At 47.2% G+C, this 14,662-nt stretch overlaps 1 protein-coding gene across 2 annotated transcripts in view; it reads left to right on the top strand.

Annotated features, from left to right (window-relative positions):
- Window positions 1-13,833, top strand: part of DOLK (dolichol kinase) — a 50,439-nt gene extending 36,606 nt beyond the window's left edge. For both annotated transcript variants that reach the window (XM_073540992.1, XM_073540991.1), the window contains exon 2: window positions 10,500-13,833. In XM_073540992.1, the coding sequence (XP_073397093.1) occupies window positions 10,620-12,185 (1,566 nt within the window). In that variant the 5' untranslated portion in view covers window positions 10,500-10,619 and the 3' untranslated portion in view covers window positions 12,186-13,833. The remainder of the gene's footprint in view (window positions 1-10,499) is intronic.
- The last annotated feature ends 829 nt before the right edge of the window (window positions 13,834-14,662 follow it).

Below are 14,662 nucleotides of genomic sequence, written 5' to 3'. Positions count from 1 at the left end.
GCTTATTACGCCTTCTGAACTCCTGACGTTGCGCCTTAGACAAAACTCTATCACATTGCATAGGTTCAGACGCCTGTTCAACCGGTGGCAACACCTCTCGTGCAATCCTGCGTTCACGTAAACGCCGATCAACCTGAATGGCTAATGACATAGAATCGTCCAGACCAGAGGGAACAGGAAATCCCACCATAGTATCTTTTACGGCTTCTGACAAACCCTTCCGAAAGAGAGCAGCCAAGGCATTATCATTCCAGGCAGTAAGGACCGCCCACTTTCGGAACTTTTGACAGTACAACTCTGCAGAATCTCGACCCTGGTTCAATGCCAACAGGGTCTTTTCAGCCTGATCAATAGCATTAGGTTCGTCATACAACAACCCCAAAGCTTGAAAGAATGCGTTCACATTAGTCAGAATAGGATCATCTGGTTTCAAAGAAAACGCCCAATCCTGGGGATCGCCACGCAGCAAAGAGATGACAATTTTAACCTGCTGCGCGGAGCTCCCTGACGAGTTAGGCTTCAAGGCAAAAAATAATTTACAATTATTTTTGAAACTCAAAAATTTAGATCGATCCCCAAAAAATACATCAGGTGTAGGGATCTTTGGTTCAACAGCATGCGAACGAGCAAGGTAGGCGGAAATTCCCCGCACTTCCGCAGCGAGCTGCTCCACACGATCAGACAATTGCTTTATCTCCATTGAGAGAGAAAAAAAAAATTCCCCCTACGGCCTCAGAGATATAGAGGAAAGAATATACACACACCTTTTTTTTTTTTTTTTTTTTAAACACAATTCTTTCCTGCTATTGAGTACCCTAGGATCTGCGGTATGGTGGGTGATTCTGTTATGATTGAGTCACCGTAGGAGGCAAAAAACAGAAATGCTAGCTAAATCCAGAAAACCAGAGAAGTTGGCAGCTATCGGATTGCAGACCCCTGAACCTATCAACACAACTAGCAGTAGCCGTGGGGGGTTCCTACGATGCCCTAGACCCCTCGATCACAGCCGGAGAATTAAATAGGCCTAAAGAAAGAAAGTCTTAGTTACTCACCGGTTAACGGTATTTTTCGGAGTCCATGACAGCACCACCTGAGAGAGGGATCCGCCCTTGCTAGGAACAGGAAAACCCTACAGATACAAAAGGGCGGCACCTCTCCCACGCATTAGTTGGATTACAGAGCATAAGAGGACCTCCAAGGTTAATGCATGATTATATGTACAACAATATTAATACTTAAAATTTTTATCACCCGTGAATATGTACAAAGGGAAGACGTGCACACCCAAATTGACTAAGGGAAGGGAATCTATGGGTGCTGTCATGGACTCCGAAAAATACCGTTAACCGGTGAGTAACTAAGACTTTATTCGGTCGTCCATGACAGCACCACCTGAGAGAATTACAGAGAGTAATCACTACTTTAGGGGGGGGGACTACAGCCTGCAGAACCCTGATACCGAAGGAGAGGTCTGCAGAAGCACCCAAGTCTAGCCTATAATGACTATAAAAGGTGCTCGGAGAGGACCAAGTGGCCGCCTTACAAATCTGGTCAATGGAGACTTCCGATCTCTCGGCCCACGAGGTCGCCACGGCTCTGGTGGAATGCGCCTTCAATTTCTCCGGAGCTACTCTACCTTTTGAGGTATAAGCTAACGAGATTGCTTCTCTAATCCATCTGGCTAGTGTACTTTTGGACACCCTAAGACCTTTCCTAGGGCCTTGGTAGGAGACAAAGAGGGCATTGTCCTTCTTCCAGGGATCGGTAGCCGCTAGATACTCCAAGAGGCATCTCCTAACATCTAAAGTATGTAGCTTCTCTTTCTCATTAGTTGGTTTAGGGAGGAAGGATGGAAGGACTATTTCCTGCGACCTATGAAAGCTGGAGGCTACTTTTGGTAAATACGCTGGGTCAGGTCTAAGTATTACCCTATCCTCTTTTACCTGAAGAAAAGGTGGGCGCCTAGACAGTGCCTGAATGTCGCTTACCCTACGGGCTGACGTTATGGCTATCAGGAAAGCTATCTTGAGGGACAGGCTCCTAATAGAGGCTGACGAGATGGGTTCAAATGGCACTTCTGTCATAGCTGTGAGGACTAGGTTCAAATCCCATGGCGTGAGTCTATTCTTTACTATTGGTCTGGATCTACTCGCTGCTTTGATAAACCTATTGACCCAGTAATTAGCCGCGATGTTGCAGCTAAAGAGGTCCCCTAAGGCGGATACCTGTACTTTAAGGGTACTGGTGGAGAGACCCAGGTCCAGCCCTTTTTGTAAAAATTCCAAGATCTGGCCTATAGGGACGGAATCATCAGTATTTATATTTGAGCTTTGGAGGAATCTTTTCCAAATTCTGACGTAAATCTTAGTTGTCACCACTTTCCTACTTTTTAGTAGAGTGTCAATTAGGTCTGGGGAGAAGCCTTTACTTTTTAGCAGTGACCGCTCAAATTCCACGCCGTGAGATGTAGGCCAGCCACCTGAGGGTGGAAGACCGGGCCTTGGGACAGAAGGTCCGGGAGAACCCAAGGATCGTCTACCGACATGATCCTGAGGTTCGAGAACCATGCTCTTCTGGGCCAGAACGGGGCGATGACTATGACCCTTGCCCTGTCCTTCCTCAACACCAGAGGAAGTAGAGCTAGGGGAGGAAAGGCGTAGGCTAGCCTGAAGTCCCATTTTATTAGTAGCGCATCTACTGCCAGAGGAGTCTCCCTGGGATTTAGGGAACAAAACTGTCTCGTTTTCGAGTTCTCCTTGGTGGCGAATAGATCCACCTCTGGTTGACCCCATCTCTGCACGATCTGAACGAAAATGGAGGTGTTTAAGGCCCACTCTCCTTGTTTTAACAGATTGCGGCTTAGGAAATCTGCCGTGACGTTCTCTTTTCCTCTTATGTGAAGAGCCGTGAGAGATAAAAAATGGCGCTCTGCTAACTGGAACAACTGTCCTGCCACATTCATCAGAGTTTTGGATCGAGTTCCGCCTTGGTGGTTGATATAGGCCACGGCCACTCGATTGTCCGAGAGAACTCGTACGTGATGGCCCTGTAGATACATAAGGAGCTCTTTAGCTGCGTGTACTACCGCTGTCAATTCTTTCAAATTAGAAGACATTTGTATCTGATCCCGTTCCCATAGGCCCTGGACCAGAATTTCCTTCATATGCGCCCCCCAACCGGAAGGACTTGCATCCGTGGTGACCACACGGGTAATGTTATACTCCCAAGGGACCCCTCTAGACAAGTTATTTCTTTCTAGCCACCACTCCAGGGACTCTATTGTGTTTCTGGATAAGGTCAGTCGACCTTCTAAGTTACCCCCAAGAATCCTCTGATACCATAAAACTTCGCCCTGTAGAGTTCTCGTATGAACTTGGGCCCACTGGACCGCGGGAATGCAGGATGAGAGGGAACCCAACAGGGACATGGCCTTCCTGAGGGACATGGAGGGGTTGTTGGAAGCGTTCAGGACCCGGCCATGCAGGTGCAGCAGCTTCTCTGGGGGCAGACGGCATTCCTGCTTTTTAGAATCTAGGGTTAGGCCTAAAAATTGTTGAATTTTTAATGGCTGCAAACGGGATTTTTTGATATTAAGTAGCCATCCCAACCGCTCTAGAGCCGCCGTTGTTTTCTGTAATTGTTCTAAACACTGCTCGGCTGAACTGCCTATTATAAGGAGGTCATCTAGATAGGGAACGACCAGAATGTTTAGCTCGCGCAGATGGGCCATCACCTCTGCCATCACTTTGGTGAATACTCGGGGCGCAACTGCCACCCCGAAGGGTAAGGCTGCATACTGGAAGTGCTGGATTGACCCCCCCCAACTGAACCGCCAGTCTAAGGAAAGGTTGGTGTGCTAGACATATGGGTATATGGTAGTAAGCGTCTTTCAGATCTAGGACCACCATGAAGCAGTTTTGAAACAGCATCTTTATTGCGGTGTTAATTGTTTCCATTTTAAACGGACGTACGACCAGGAATTTATTGAGGGCTTTGAGGTTAATTATAGCCCTAAATGAGTCGTCCGGTTTACGGACCAAGAACAGGGGGGAATAGAAGCCTTTCCCCCTCTCTTCCTCTGGAACTTTCGTCAGGACTTTCTTGTCCAGTAGCTCGAGGACCTCGGTCTCCAGGGCAGCTTGTTCTAGCGGGGAAGATTTGAGCGGAGTTACCCTGAACCGATCTTGGGGAACGCAGGAGAACTCTAGGTGCAGTCCTGTAGCTATCACCCCCAGTATCCAGCTGCTATTTGAGATTCTGGCCCAGGCCGGGTAGAAGGCAGATAATCTTCCTCCTACCGGAGCCACTAGTCATTGGGGCGGCTTCTTATTATCACGTGATGGACCGTCTTGGCGCCCACCTCCTCCGAACATGAAGCCCGTACCTCTGGTTTTCTTGTTGTCCCATCTGTTCTGATCTCTGGCCTGCCTCCTGCGGGAATACCCCTTCCTAGAAAAGGGACATCTCCAGGATGTATTCGGCAGACTCGGAAATTTCTTTTTCTCATCCCCGGCTTTCTCTAACAGTTTGTCTAGGACGGGGCCGAACAAGTATTCACCCTCACAGGGGATAGAACAGAGACGGGACCTGGCTTGGATATCTCCCGGCCAGCATTTTAACCAGAGGGCTCTTCGGGCCGAATTAGACAAACTTGCAGACCTGGCCGCCATTCTTACTGAGTCTGCCGAGGCATCTGCCAGAAAGGCAGCTGCATTCTGGATAATTGGAAGAGACTTACGGATGGAAGCTCGCGAGGTTCCATCCTTTAGCTGGGAGTCCAATTGATCCAGCCAAACCATCATGGATCTGGCTGCGCACGTGGCTGCTATTGCTGGCCTTAGGGCGCCTGCTGACATCTCCCATGTGCCCTTTAAAAAGGAATCTGCCTTTTTATCTAGGGGGTCTTTAAGGGAGGCCATATCGTCGAAGGGTATAGATGACTTTTTGGAGGCCTTAGCTACCGCTGCATCCAGCTTGGGGGCCTTATCCCATCGACTTACTATTGGGTCCTCAAAGGGGTATCTTCGCTTGAAAGCAGGCGGCATAGAACCCCTTTTTTCCGTTTTTTTCCACTCCCTGTCTATCAGGCTCTGGACTCTTTCGTTTAATGGAAAAGTCCTTTGCTTTCTGGGGTCTAGACCCCCGAACATAATGTCCTGAGCAGACAGTTCTGTCTTTTTTTCTTCTACCCCCATGGTTGACCTTATGGTTTTAATTAATTTATCCATTTGGTCCAAGGGAAAACAGAACCGGCTGGAATCCTCTTCGGAAGAAGAAGAGGAGGCCGAGGACTCTGAGGAGATATCTTCCCTCCTAGGGCCGACTGAAGATTCTGAGCCTGAAACACTAGCCCGTCTTCTTTTAGAAGAATCTTCTTTTGATAGGGCTTTTATTTCAGTCCTGATTAATTGCCTCAGGTCTGTAGCGAAGCTTGGAGCTTCTTCCGCTACCTGCATAAATAGGGAAGAGTGTAAGAGTCTGATACTCCACTCACGTTCTACCCCTCATCTCCGTCCCTACCGTCTGTCTCACGCAAGACTGACACAACCTCTTAGGGTGGCCATCTGGTAAGGGGCAACTACAGAGGGCACACTCCTTGTGCTTCTGCTTCCCTGTGGCCTTCTTCCCCTGAGAATCAAACACATAAGGGGACACTGCATTAGGGTACATTCTCGCAGATCTCTTACCCTTGCAGATGAGGACAGGTACCGGATCATGGGGGGCTGCAGGAGGATCCTTTGGCCTAGAGGAACTACTGTGGCTCTGTCCACTCGAACGTCCCTCCTTCCGCCTCTTAGGCTGGTCACTGGGGTGCTTTGCCACGGCTGCACCTCTTGTGGGTCCATGGGGGCTTCTGTTGTGTCCATCGCTGGGCCTCCAGAAGCACCTCAGCAGCAATGCCTTCTGTCTTAAGAAGGCTTCCCCTCCGGATCAGCAGGAACTCCTCCGGTGTTCGGGCCCCCCATTGGACCGCTCCTCGCGATCCTCCCCCTCCCCCTCAGGCCTGCCCGGCCCCCTCAGGCGGCGGGCACGCATCGGCGCGTGTCCACAACAACCGGAAGTCGACCGGCATCCGACTTCCGGTTTCGGCGCTAGGCCCCGCCCCCTCCGCCGCGTCACTTCCGCCGCGTGACAGAGGCCACGGGGACGCGCGGCAAGGGGCTAGGACTGCGCCGCCGGCTCGGTACCGCCGCTCCCTTTGTGGGACACCGCTGGCGGCGCCCGCCCGAATGGGCCGCTCCCCCGGGGGAAGGAGACACAGGGGGACCCCGCTTACCTCACCGGCCCCATGGAGAAGGCGCCCACCGGACCCTGTCTCCGCCTGCTCTTACCACTGCCGTGGAAATCCTACCCGGACCCACCGTGGCGCATCCTGGGCCCCCAGCGAGACCGAGGTAGGAGAACCCCCCGCTACCTGAGTCGGTCCGCTGGCCTGGGAATTCGGTTATCCATGACGGACAATCTGTAGGGAGTTCTGTCCTTGTTAGGAACAGGAAACCAACTGATGCGTGGGAGAGGTGCCGCCCTTTTGTATCTGTAGGGTTTTCCTGTTCCTAGCAAGGGCGGATCCCTCTCTCAGGTGGTGCTGTCATGGACGACCGAATAAAGGGGAAATCTAAACTGCCCCAGAGCAGACCCCAAAGTAATAGGCAGCCCCCAACATATAATGACGGTGAAGCAAGATGAAAATACTAACACAGACAGAAAGATAGACTGAGCAAAGAGGGGCCCAAGCTAACTAGACAGAAAAGGACAGGAAGGCTGCTGTCTGCAATCCGTGAAAAACCCTATGAAAATAAGAGCCAACAGACTGACAGTGAAAAAGGCCCTGAAGACGCTAGGCTTCAAAAAGCTATGTCAGTACTCAGGAATATACTGAAGACAGAGCTACAGGCAAAAGGAGATTCAGCTCACCCCAGCAGGGAATGGCAGAATACAGAAAAGCAAGGAAAACAAAAAACAAAACCAAAAGCTTAACAGGCAAAACAGAAAACTTAGCTTGAGAGGAGCAGGAATCAGACTGGTGTCCTAGAAGTCCACAGAGAAATCACCCGCAGGGCAGAAGGGCGTCGGCAGCCTTATATCCAGTCCATGACTCCACTCAGCCAGTCATCCTCATTAGACTCAGGTGCCTGATAATCAGGCTCATTACCTTCCTTTACCAGAATAGGGAGTTCACCAGACCCCAGTGACGAAGGGGAAAATGAACTCACAACACCCATGGTCGTGATAAGCTCTGCGGTACAGGTCTGGAGGCACAGACCGGTGTGCACTGTGTAGAGGCTGCTCCCAGGTGCTGCAGATCCGTTCCTCTACAAGAGAATAGCAGTGGATCTGCAGCACCCATCAGTGGCCACTACACGGTGCACATCGGCCTGTGCCTCTGAGGTGAAAACAGATAACTGCTGGGGGCTTTGGTTGTCAGTCCCATCGATCTGATACTAATGACCTATCCTGAGCAGAGCGCATGCACATCATGTGACTGGAAAACCCCAATGAAATAGGACCTTTCAGCATGTTAAACTGGTCACATCTTGTCATAGGGGCTGCAGAGGGGAATAAAACTAATTTTATTAATTTTAATTTCTGTTGTGGAGATATTAACTTGTAAATTTTAGGTTATGATTTATGGTAAGTCCGAGGGGGTGTTACCATATAGTCTGTGGGGGGGGTGTACTTTTTCGCCTGCATGATGTTGACCAATCATAGGCAGGAGGCATCATATAGGGGAAAAGCCCAAAAGACCCCCCGAAGATCAGAATATGCCTTCTCCTGTGAGATGTAATTATAGACAGGGCTGATATTTGCCCTGATCCCTGCAGCTACTGTGTATAGTATACAGAAGCGTGTAATTACCAGCACTTACGGCTAATGACAATCGGGGGGGGGAGTGAGAATAGGGAGCGCAGCTCTGGGATATAATACAGGATGTAACTCGGGATCAGTACAGGGTCGGTAATGTAATGTTTGTACACAGCGACTGCACCAGCAGAATAGTGAGTGCAGCTCTGGGGTATAATACAGGATGTAACTCGGGATCAGTACAGGATCAGTAATGTAATGTATGTACACAGTAACCGCACCAGCAGAATAGTGAGCGCAGCTCTGGGGTATAATACAGGATGTAACTCAGGATCAGTACAGGATCAGTAATGTAATGTATGTACACAGTGACTGCTCCAGCAGAATAGTGAGCGCAGCTCTGGAGTATAATACAGGATGTAACTCGGGATCAGCACAGGATAAGTAATGTATGTACAGTCATGGCCAAAAGTTTTGAGAATGACACAAATATAAATTTTTACAAAGTCTACTGCTTTATTTTTTCTAATGGCAATTTGCATATACTCCAGAATGTTATAAAGAGTGATCAGCTTAACAGCAATTACTTGCAAAGTCAATATTTGCCTAGAAAATGAACTTTATCCCCCAAAACACATTTCAACATCATTGCAGCCCTGCCTTAAAAGGACCAGCTAACATTGTTTCAGTGATTGCTCCATTAACACAGGTGTGGGTGTTGATGAGGACAGGGCTGGAGATCAATCTGTCATGATTAAGTAAGAATGACACCACTGGACACTTTAAAAGGAGGCTGGTGCTTGGCATCATTGCTTCTCTTCTGTTAACCATGGTTATCTCTAAAGAAACACGTGCAGTCTTCATTGCACTGCACAAAAATGGCATAACAGGGAAGAGTATCGCAGCTAGAAAGATTGCACCTCAGTCAACAATCTATCGCATCATCAAGAACTTCAAGGAGAGAGGTTCCCTTGTTGCCAAAAAGGCTCGAGGGCGCCCAAGAAAGACCAGCAAGCGCCAGGACCGTCTCTTAAGTGTTTCAGCTGCGGGATCGGGCTACCAGCAGTGCAGAGCTTGCTCAGGAATGGCAGCAGGCAGGTGTGAGTGCATCTGCACGCATTGTGAGGCGGAGATTCTTGGAGCAAGGCCTGGTCTCAAGGAGGGCAGCAAAGAAGCCACTTCTCTCCAGGAAAAACATCATGGACAGACTGATATTCTGCAAGAGGTACAGGGAGTGGACTGCTGAGGACTGGGGTAAAGTCATTTTCTCTGATGAATCCCCTTTTCGATTGTTTGGGACATCTGAAAAACGGCTTATTCGGAGAAGACCAGGTGAGCGCTACCACCAGTCTTGTCTCATGCCAACTGTCAAGCATCCTGAAACCATTCATGTGTGGGGTTGCTTCTCAGCCAAGGGAATGGGCTCTCTCTCAGTCTTGCCTAAAAACACAGCCATGAATAAAGAATGGTACCAGAATGTCCTCCAAGAGCAACTTCTCCCAACCGTCCAAGAGCAGTTTGGCGATCAACAATGCCTTTTTCAACATGATGGAGCACCTTGCCATAAAGCAAAGGTGATAACTAAATGGCTCAGGGAACAAAACATAGAGATTTTGGGACCATGGCCTGAAATCTCCCCAGATCTTAATCCCATTGAGAACTTGTGGTCAATCATCAAGAGACAGGTGGACAAACAAAAACCTTCAAATTCAGACAAAATAAAAGCATTGATTTTGCAAGAATGGACTGCTATCAGTCAGGATTTGATCCAGAAGTTGATTGAGAGCATGCCAGGGAGAATTGCTGAGGTCCTGAAGAAGAAGGGTCCACACTGCAAATATTGACTTGCTGCATTAACTCATTCTAACTGTCAATATAACCTTTTGCTACTCTTAATATGATTGCAATTATATTTCTGTATGTGATAAAAACATCTGACAAACACACATAAAAACGAGAGGCCAGCAGATCATGTGAAAATATAATATTTGTGTCATTCTCAAAACTTTTGGCCATGACTGTACACAGTGACTGCACCAGCAGAATAGTGAGTGCAGCTCTGGGGTATAATACAGGATGTAACTCAGGATCAGTAATGTAATGTATGTACACAGTGACTGCTCCAGCAGAATAGTGAGCGCAGCTCTGGAGTATAATACAGGATGTAACTCAGGATCAGTAAGTAATGTATGTACACAGTGACTGCTCCAGCAGAATAGTGAGCGCAGCTCTGGAGTATAATACAGGATGTAACTCGGGATCAATACAGGATAAGTAATGTATGTACGCAGTGACTGCACCAGCAGAATAGTGAGTGCAGCTCTGGGGTATAATACAGGATGTAACTCAGAATAAGTACAGGATCAGTAATGTATGTACACAGTGACTGCACCAGCAGAATAGTGAGTGCAGCTCTAGAGTGTAATACAGGAGGTAACTCGGGATCAGTACAGGATAAGTAATGTAATGTATGCACACAGTGACTGCACCAGCAGAATAGTGAGTGCAGCTCTGGGGTACATTGCAGGATGTATTCAGGATCAGTAATGTAATGTATGTACACAGACTGTACCAGCAGAATAGTGAGTGCAGCTCTGGAGTATGGGCCTTATACACATCCTGGCAGCTTTACATTTGCATTGTTCATTTTCTTTAGTGGCTATTTACTAATATAATAATTTCTTCGGTGTAAATAGATCGGACATGCCTACAGATGATGCAAAACACAGAGGGAATTCCCTTGCATTGATAACATTGGAGGAGCAGAGATAATATCCAAGAGGAGGACGTGTCAAAAATCCAGGAAAGCCACCATCATGGTGAATAAACTGCTGCTGGCGGAGTCTCTAGTGGTGTTCTGCATTGTATTGACTATCCATACAGTGGTGTGGGACCGCTTTTCCTGGTGTGCTCTGGCTTTGGCTGTGCAGGCGTTCTATGTGCAGCACAAGTGGGACAGGTTATTACAGTCGGGCGGAGCAGTATTTCAGTACAGATCATCTGCCAACAGCGGACTTCTGCCAGCAAGCATGATCATCCCCCTGCTGGGCATCGTAATAAGAGAGAGGTGCAAAGTTTCTGGTAACGTTTACTTTGAGAGGTACGGAGTGGTTGTATCTGCCACAGGAATGGCCTTAGCTTATTTCCTTTCCATAATTGCACTTGGTATCACAAAACCTGTGCCAAAAAACACCTGCATTGTGTCTGGAGCTGCTGGCAGTGCCATACTCTATACAATGAAGAATTCACTGGCCGTGTCGGAAGTCATTGAGGTTCTTGAGGTGCTCCTCATCTTCGTATACCTTAGTATGATTCTCCTATACCTGATGCCACGCTGCTTCACCCCTGGAGAAGCCTTGATCGTCCTCGGTGGGCTCAGCTTCGTCATTAACCAGCTTATCAAACGCTCTTTGAATGCCGTGGGTGGTAAAGGAGATCCTGCAGAATACCTGCTGCTGGTCACAGTGGTGGCTTTAGTCCTTCTAGGAATTTTCTTTTCGGCCTTGTTTTTCTTCATGGATTCTTCGACTTGGACTTCCTCAGTCTTTTTTTACATGATGACGGCAGTTTTAGGGTTAGGAGTGTTCTTGCCGTGGCTACAGTACCTCATCAAGAGGCACCCCGTCTTCTGGCTGGTGGAGTTCCTCATACAGAGCAGTACGCGACTTTATCTCCTCAGCTACTGGGTGTTTCTTGCTTTGTCCGCTTGCGCCGTTGTTCTCTACCAGAACTCAAAACGGACTCCGGACTCGAAGAAGCTTCAAGTGTCCACCGTGACTCGCAAGTACTTTCACTTTCTTGCGGTGGCCACTTACATACCTGGTATCATATACGACATGCAGCTGCTCTTTGTCAGCTCCATTGTTTGTTTTGCTGTCTTTGTATTACTAGAGTATATACGCTACTTCCGGATCAGACCGCTAGGACAGACATTAAGGAACCTGCTGACGCTTTTCCTGGACGAGAGGGACAGTGGTCCTCTGATTCTCACACACATTTACCTTCTGCTAGGGATGTCTCTTCCAATCTGGCTGTTCCCAAGACTATGTGCATCCTCCTTTTCTAGCCCTTCTACTCTGCTTCCATATTGCGGGGTGCTAGCGGTAGGAGTAGGGGACACCATCGCCTCAATTTGTGGTAGCGCCCTCGGGGAGATTAAATGGCCCGGTACTAAGAAGACATTTGAGGGCACCATGATGGCTATATTTGCCCAGATTATTGCTGTTGCCTTGCTTCTGATCTGTGACACTAATGTGACCATGAATAGCGGCTACGTGTGGTTATTGGGATCAATCACTTTGGTGACGCTATTAGAAGCGTTTACCACCCAGATAGACAATTTATTGCTGCCACTCTATCTGCACATCATGCTGATGATCTGAATTGGGGGGTCATTTTGTGTTCAGGTACTGGTACTGCTAAATTTCTGGGGTCACCAAACAGTGTTATAGGGGATACATAAGAGTTGAGGTGTTTTAGAAAGGGTTTAAAGGAATAGGAATCCAGGGAAACTATAGACGGTAACACAATGATGGAGACAGACATGACACATGAATGTGCTCAGACTGATAAGGTGGGTAGATCATATAGGACAGATTCTGGGGATATTGGTCATCAGATGTGTTTCCGACTTACTGTAAATAAAGTTGTTACAAAGCAAGGGTTCCTACCAATATACCTGCAGTGATCTGATCTCCGGCTGCCTCCTATGGATGGAGAAGTACAAGCGTACCCAGATATTACCCTATGGTGTCCCACAATTTGCCCACAGCCACCAAACCAGTGCAGGGAGTAATACAAATCAGTATTTCCTGTACTTGTTTCTACCTACTTTGTTTATAAGAAGCCAGGGCAAACTGAATGTAAGTGTTGTTGCAGAATTTTAACAATTAGAACCAGAATCAACAGGAACCATTGCAGGTCAGTGAGTTGGCGAGACTGGTACTTCCTGCACTGGCGCCTTGAAACACAGGCATGTTCATGATGACAGCACGACCACATGGTGACATTAGAGTAACTAAGGAGGGTCACTTCACTCTGCGCTGCATAGACGGAAAATAAAGTGACAAATATTGACCTCCCACTAACTATGCCTAACAGATTAACCCTTTATAGTACTATTGCTCCCCATTAAGCGTGACATTTGTCTACTTGTAAGAAAATCGGTAAAAATCAGTAAATTTTGCAATTTACTAATAGTTCTCTTTAGAAAGGTTCCCCTGAATTCTAGATATCCAGTCTACTGACTGTTGATTTTAACAACTAACCCAGTCCCTCTCTGTTACCTGATGTACTGATAAAAAGGGGCTGGCTGAGCTATTGAAATGAGCAGTCAGCCAGACCCCTCTGGTTTCTGAGGATGAGTTGCCAAAACTCCTAGCTGAAGATCTGGGCGCCTCTCAGACGTGAACTGTACAAAAGAGTTATTAATTTAAGAGCAATTTGTTTTTGAACTGCAAAGCCCCTTAACAGGGTTTTCTGGCCTTAGGTTACAAGTCTGCACGTGACCGCAAGTCTGGGATTTCACAAGTCTGCAGTCACATAGCATGTCTGCAAACTTGTGCCTTAAGGTTGGACAACCCCTTTAAGTGGAAATGTAATAACTCCTTAAAGTATGTCTATCTCTTTAAATATGTCATACCCGTTCATTTACCTTTATGATGATATTGGTACTCTCAATCATTGACCGTCCGGATCCATAAATCATACATCACTGTGTTCTTATAACCCTGGAATCCGTCGCATGCTGGCCATCCCCACTTTTACACATCACGCTCCTTTCCCCTTTGTGGACATAGACCGAGAAATTCACTTTGTCATTATCTTAAATACAACGACAGTATTATCAACCATTGACGGTCAGGTTCCGTAAACCTTGCTTCCCTGTGTTATTATAAGCCTAGAATATAGATTTACTTAATTTTGCGTTGAGAATTTTATCCCAAATATTCAGAGGCGTGGTACTGTCCCTTTAAATGTCTCTAAAGATCCACTCCTTTATAAAAATAAAGAGAAATTGGTTTAAACAGATTTTTTTTTCTGAAATAAGTGTGTTCTGTATTTTTTGTGCTGTTGTTTTTTCTACAATTGCATTAATGTAGATGGCACATACTGCTTAGCTGTGCGATTGGCTGCAGCATTCAACGTGACCTCACTGCTGCAGTCAAACAGAGAAGAGAGCAGTGATGGGGCCTCAATGATGGACCCAGATGAGCGTGAGTAAAGGACAGTTTTTGTTTTTTTCACACCTTATTCAGTCTGTGGCCAGAAGTTAAAGTAAAATCTGATAATCCCTTTTATTGTTATGTGGTAGTGTGGATCTTGAGAAGACAAGTAGTTGGGTTGTATGAGATAAGAAACAGCCCCTCTTTTAAAAGGCTGCGACTGGTATTGCGTCAGGCTGTAACTTTTTACTTGAATCAGGCTGTGCTGCAATACCAGACACCACCATATGGAAAGGAGGGTGCTGTTTCTTGAGGGGGGGGATGTAAATAATTGCCCTTAATGGGATTTGCCAGAACTCCTGACTGCACCATCAGCAGAGGACCCCAAATTAATCTTATAGTGCCTATAAAAGGTGCAAGGTGAGGACCACTTTGCTGCCCTTACATATCTGTTCAATGGAGACATCGCTTTCTCCAACCAGGAGGTAGAAACCGCTTTAATTGAATAAGCCTTCAAGTCACCTGGAATGGCCATGTTACTTGCAGAATATGCTAAAACTTGATGACCTCTTTAATCCATCTAACTTATGTGCTTCTAGAGGTTTTAAGACCTTTCCTAGGGCCCTGGAACGAAGTAAAAAGTAACAGACGTCTTCTCCAGGCTGCTGGGGCCGGGATAGTCTTAGTTACTCACC

Source organism: Dendrobates tinctorius, unplaced genomic scaffold, assembly GCF_039654945.1.
Source record: "Dendrobates tinctorius isolate UK_male_01 unplaced genomic scaffold, ASM3965494v1 ptg000120l, whole genome shotgun sequence".
In the NCBI taxonomy this organism is placed as follows: Eukaryota; Metazoa; Chordata; class Amphibia; order Anura; family Dendrobatidae; genus Dendrobates; species Dendrobates tinctorius.
The sequence above is the reverse complement of the archived record's forward strand: the minus strand, read 5'-3'. Positions and strand labels throughout refer to the sequence as shown.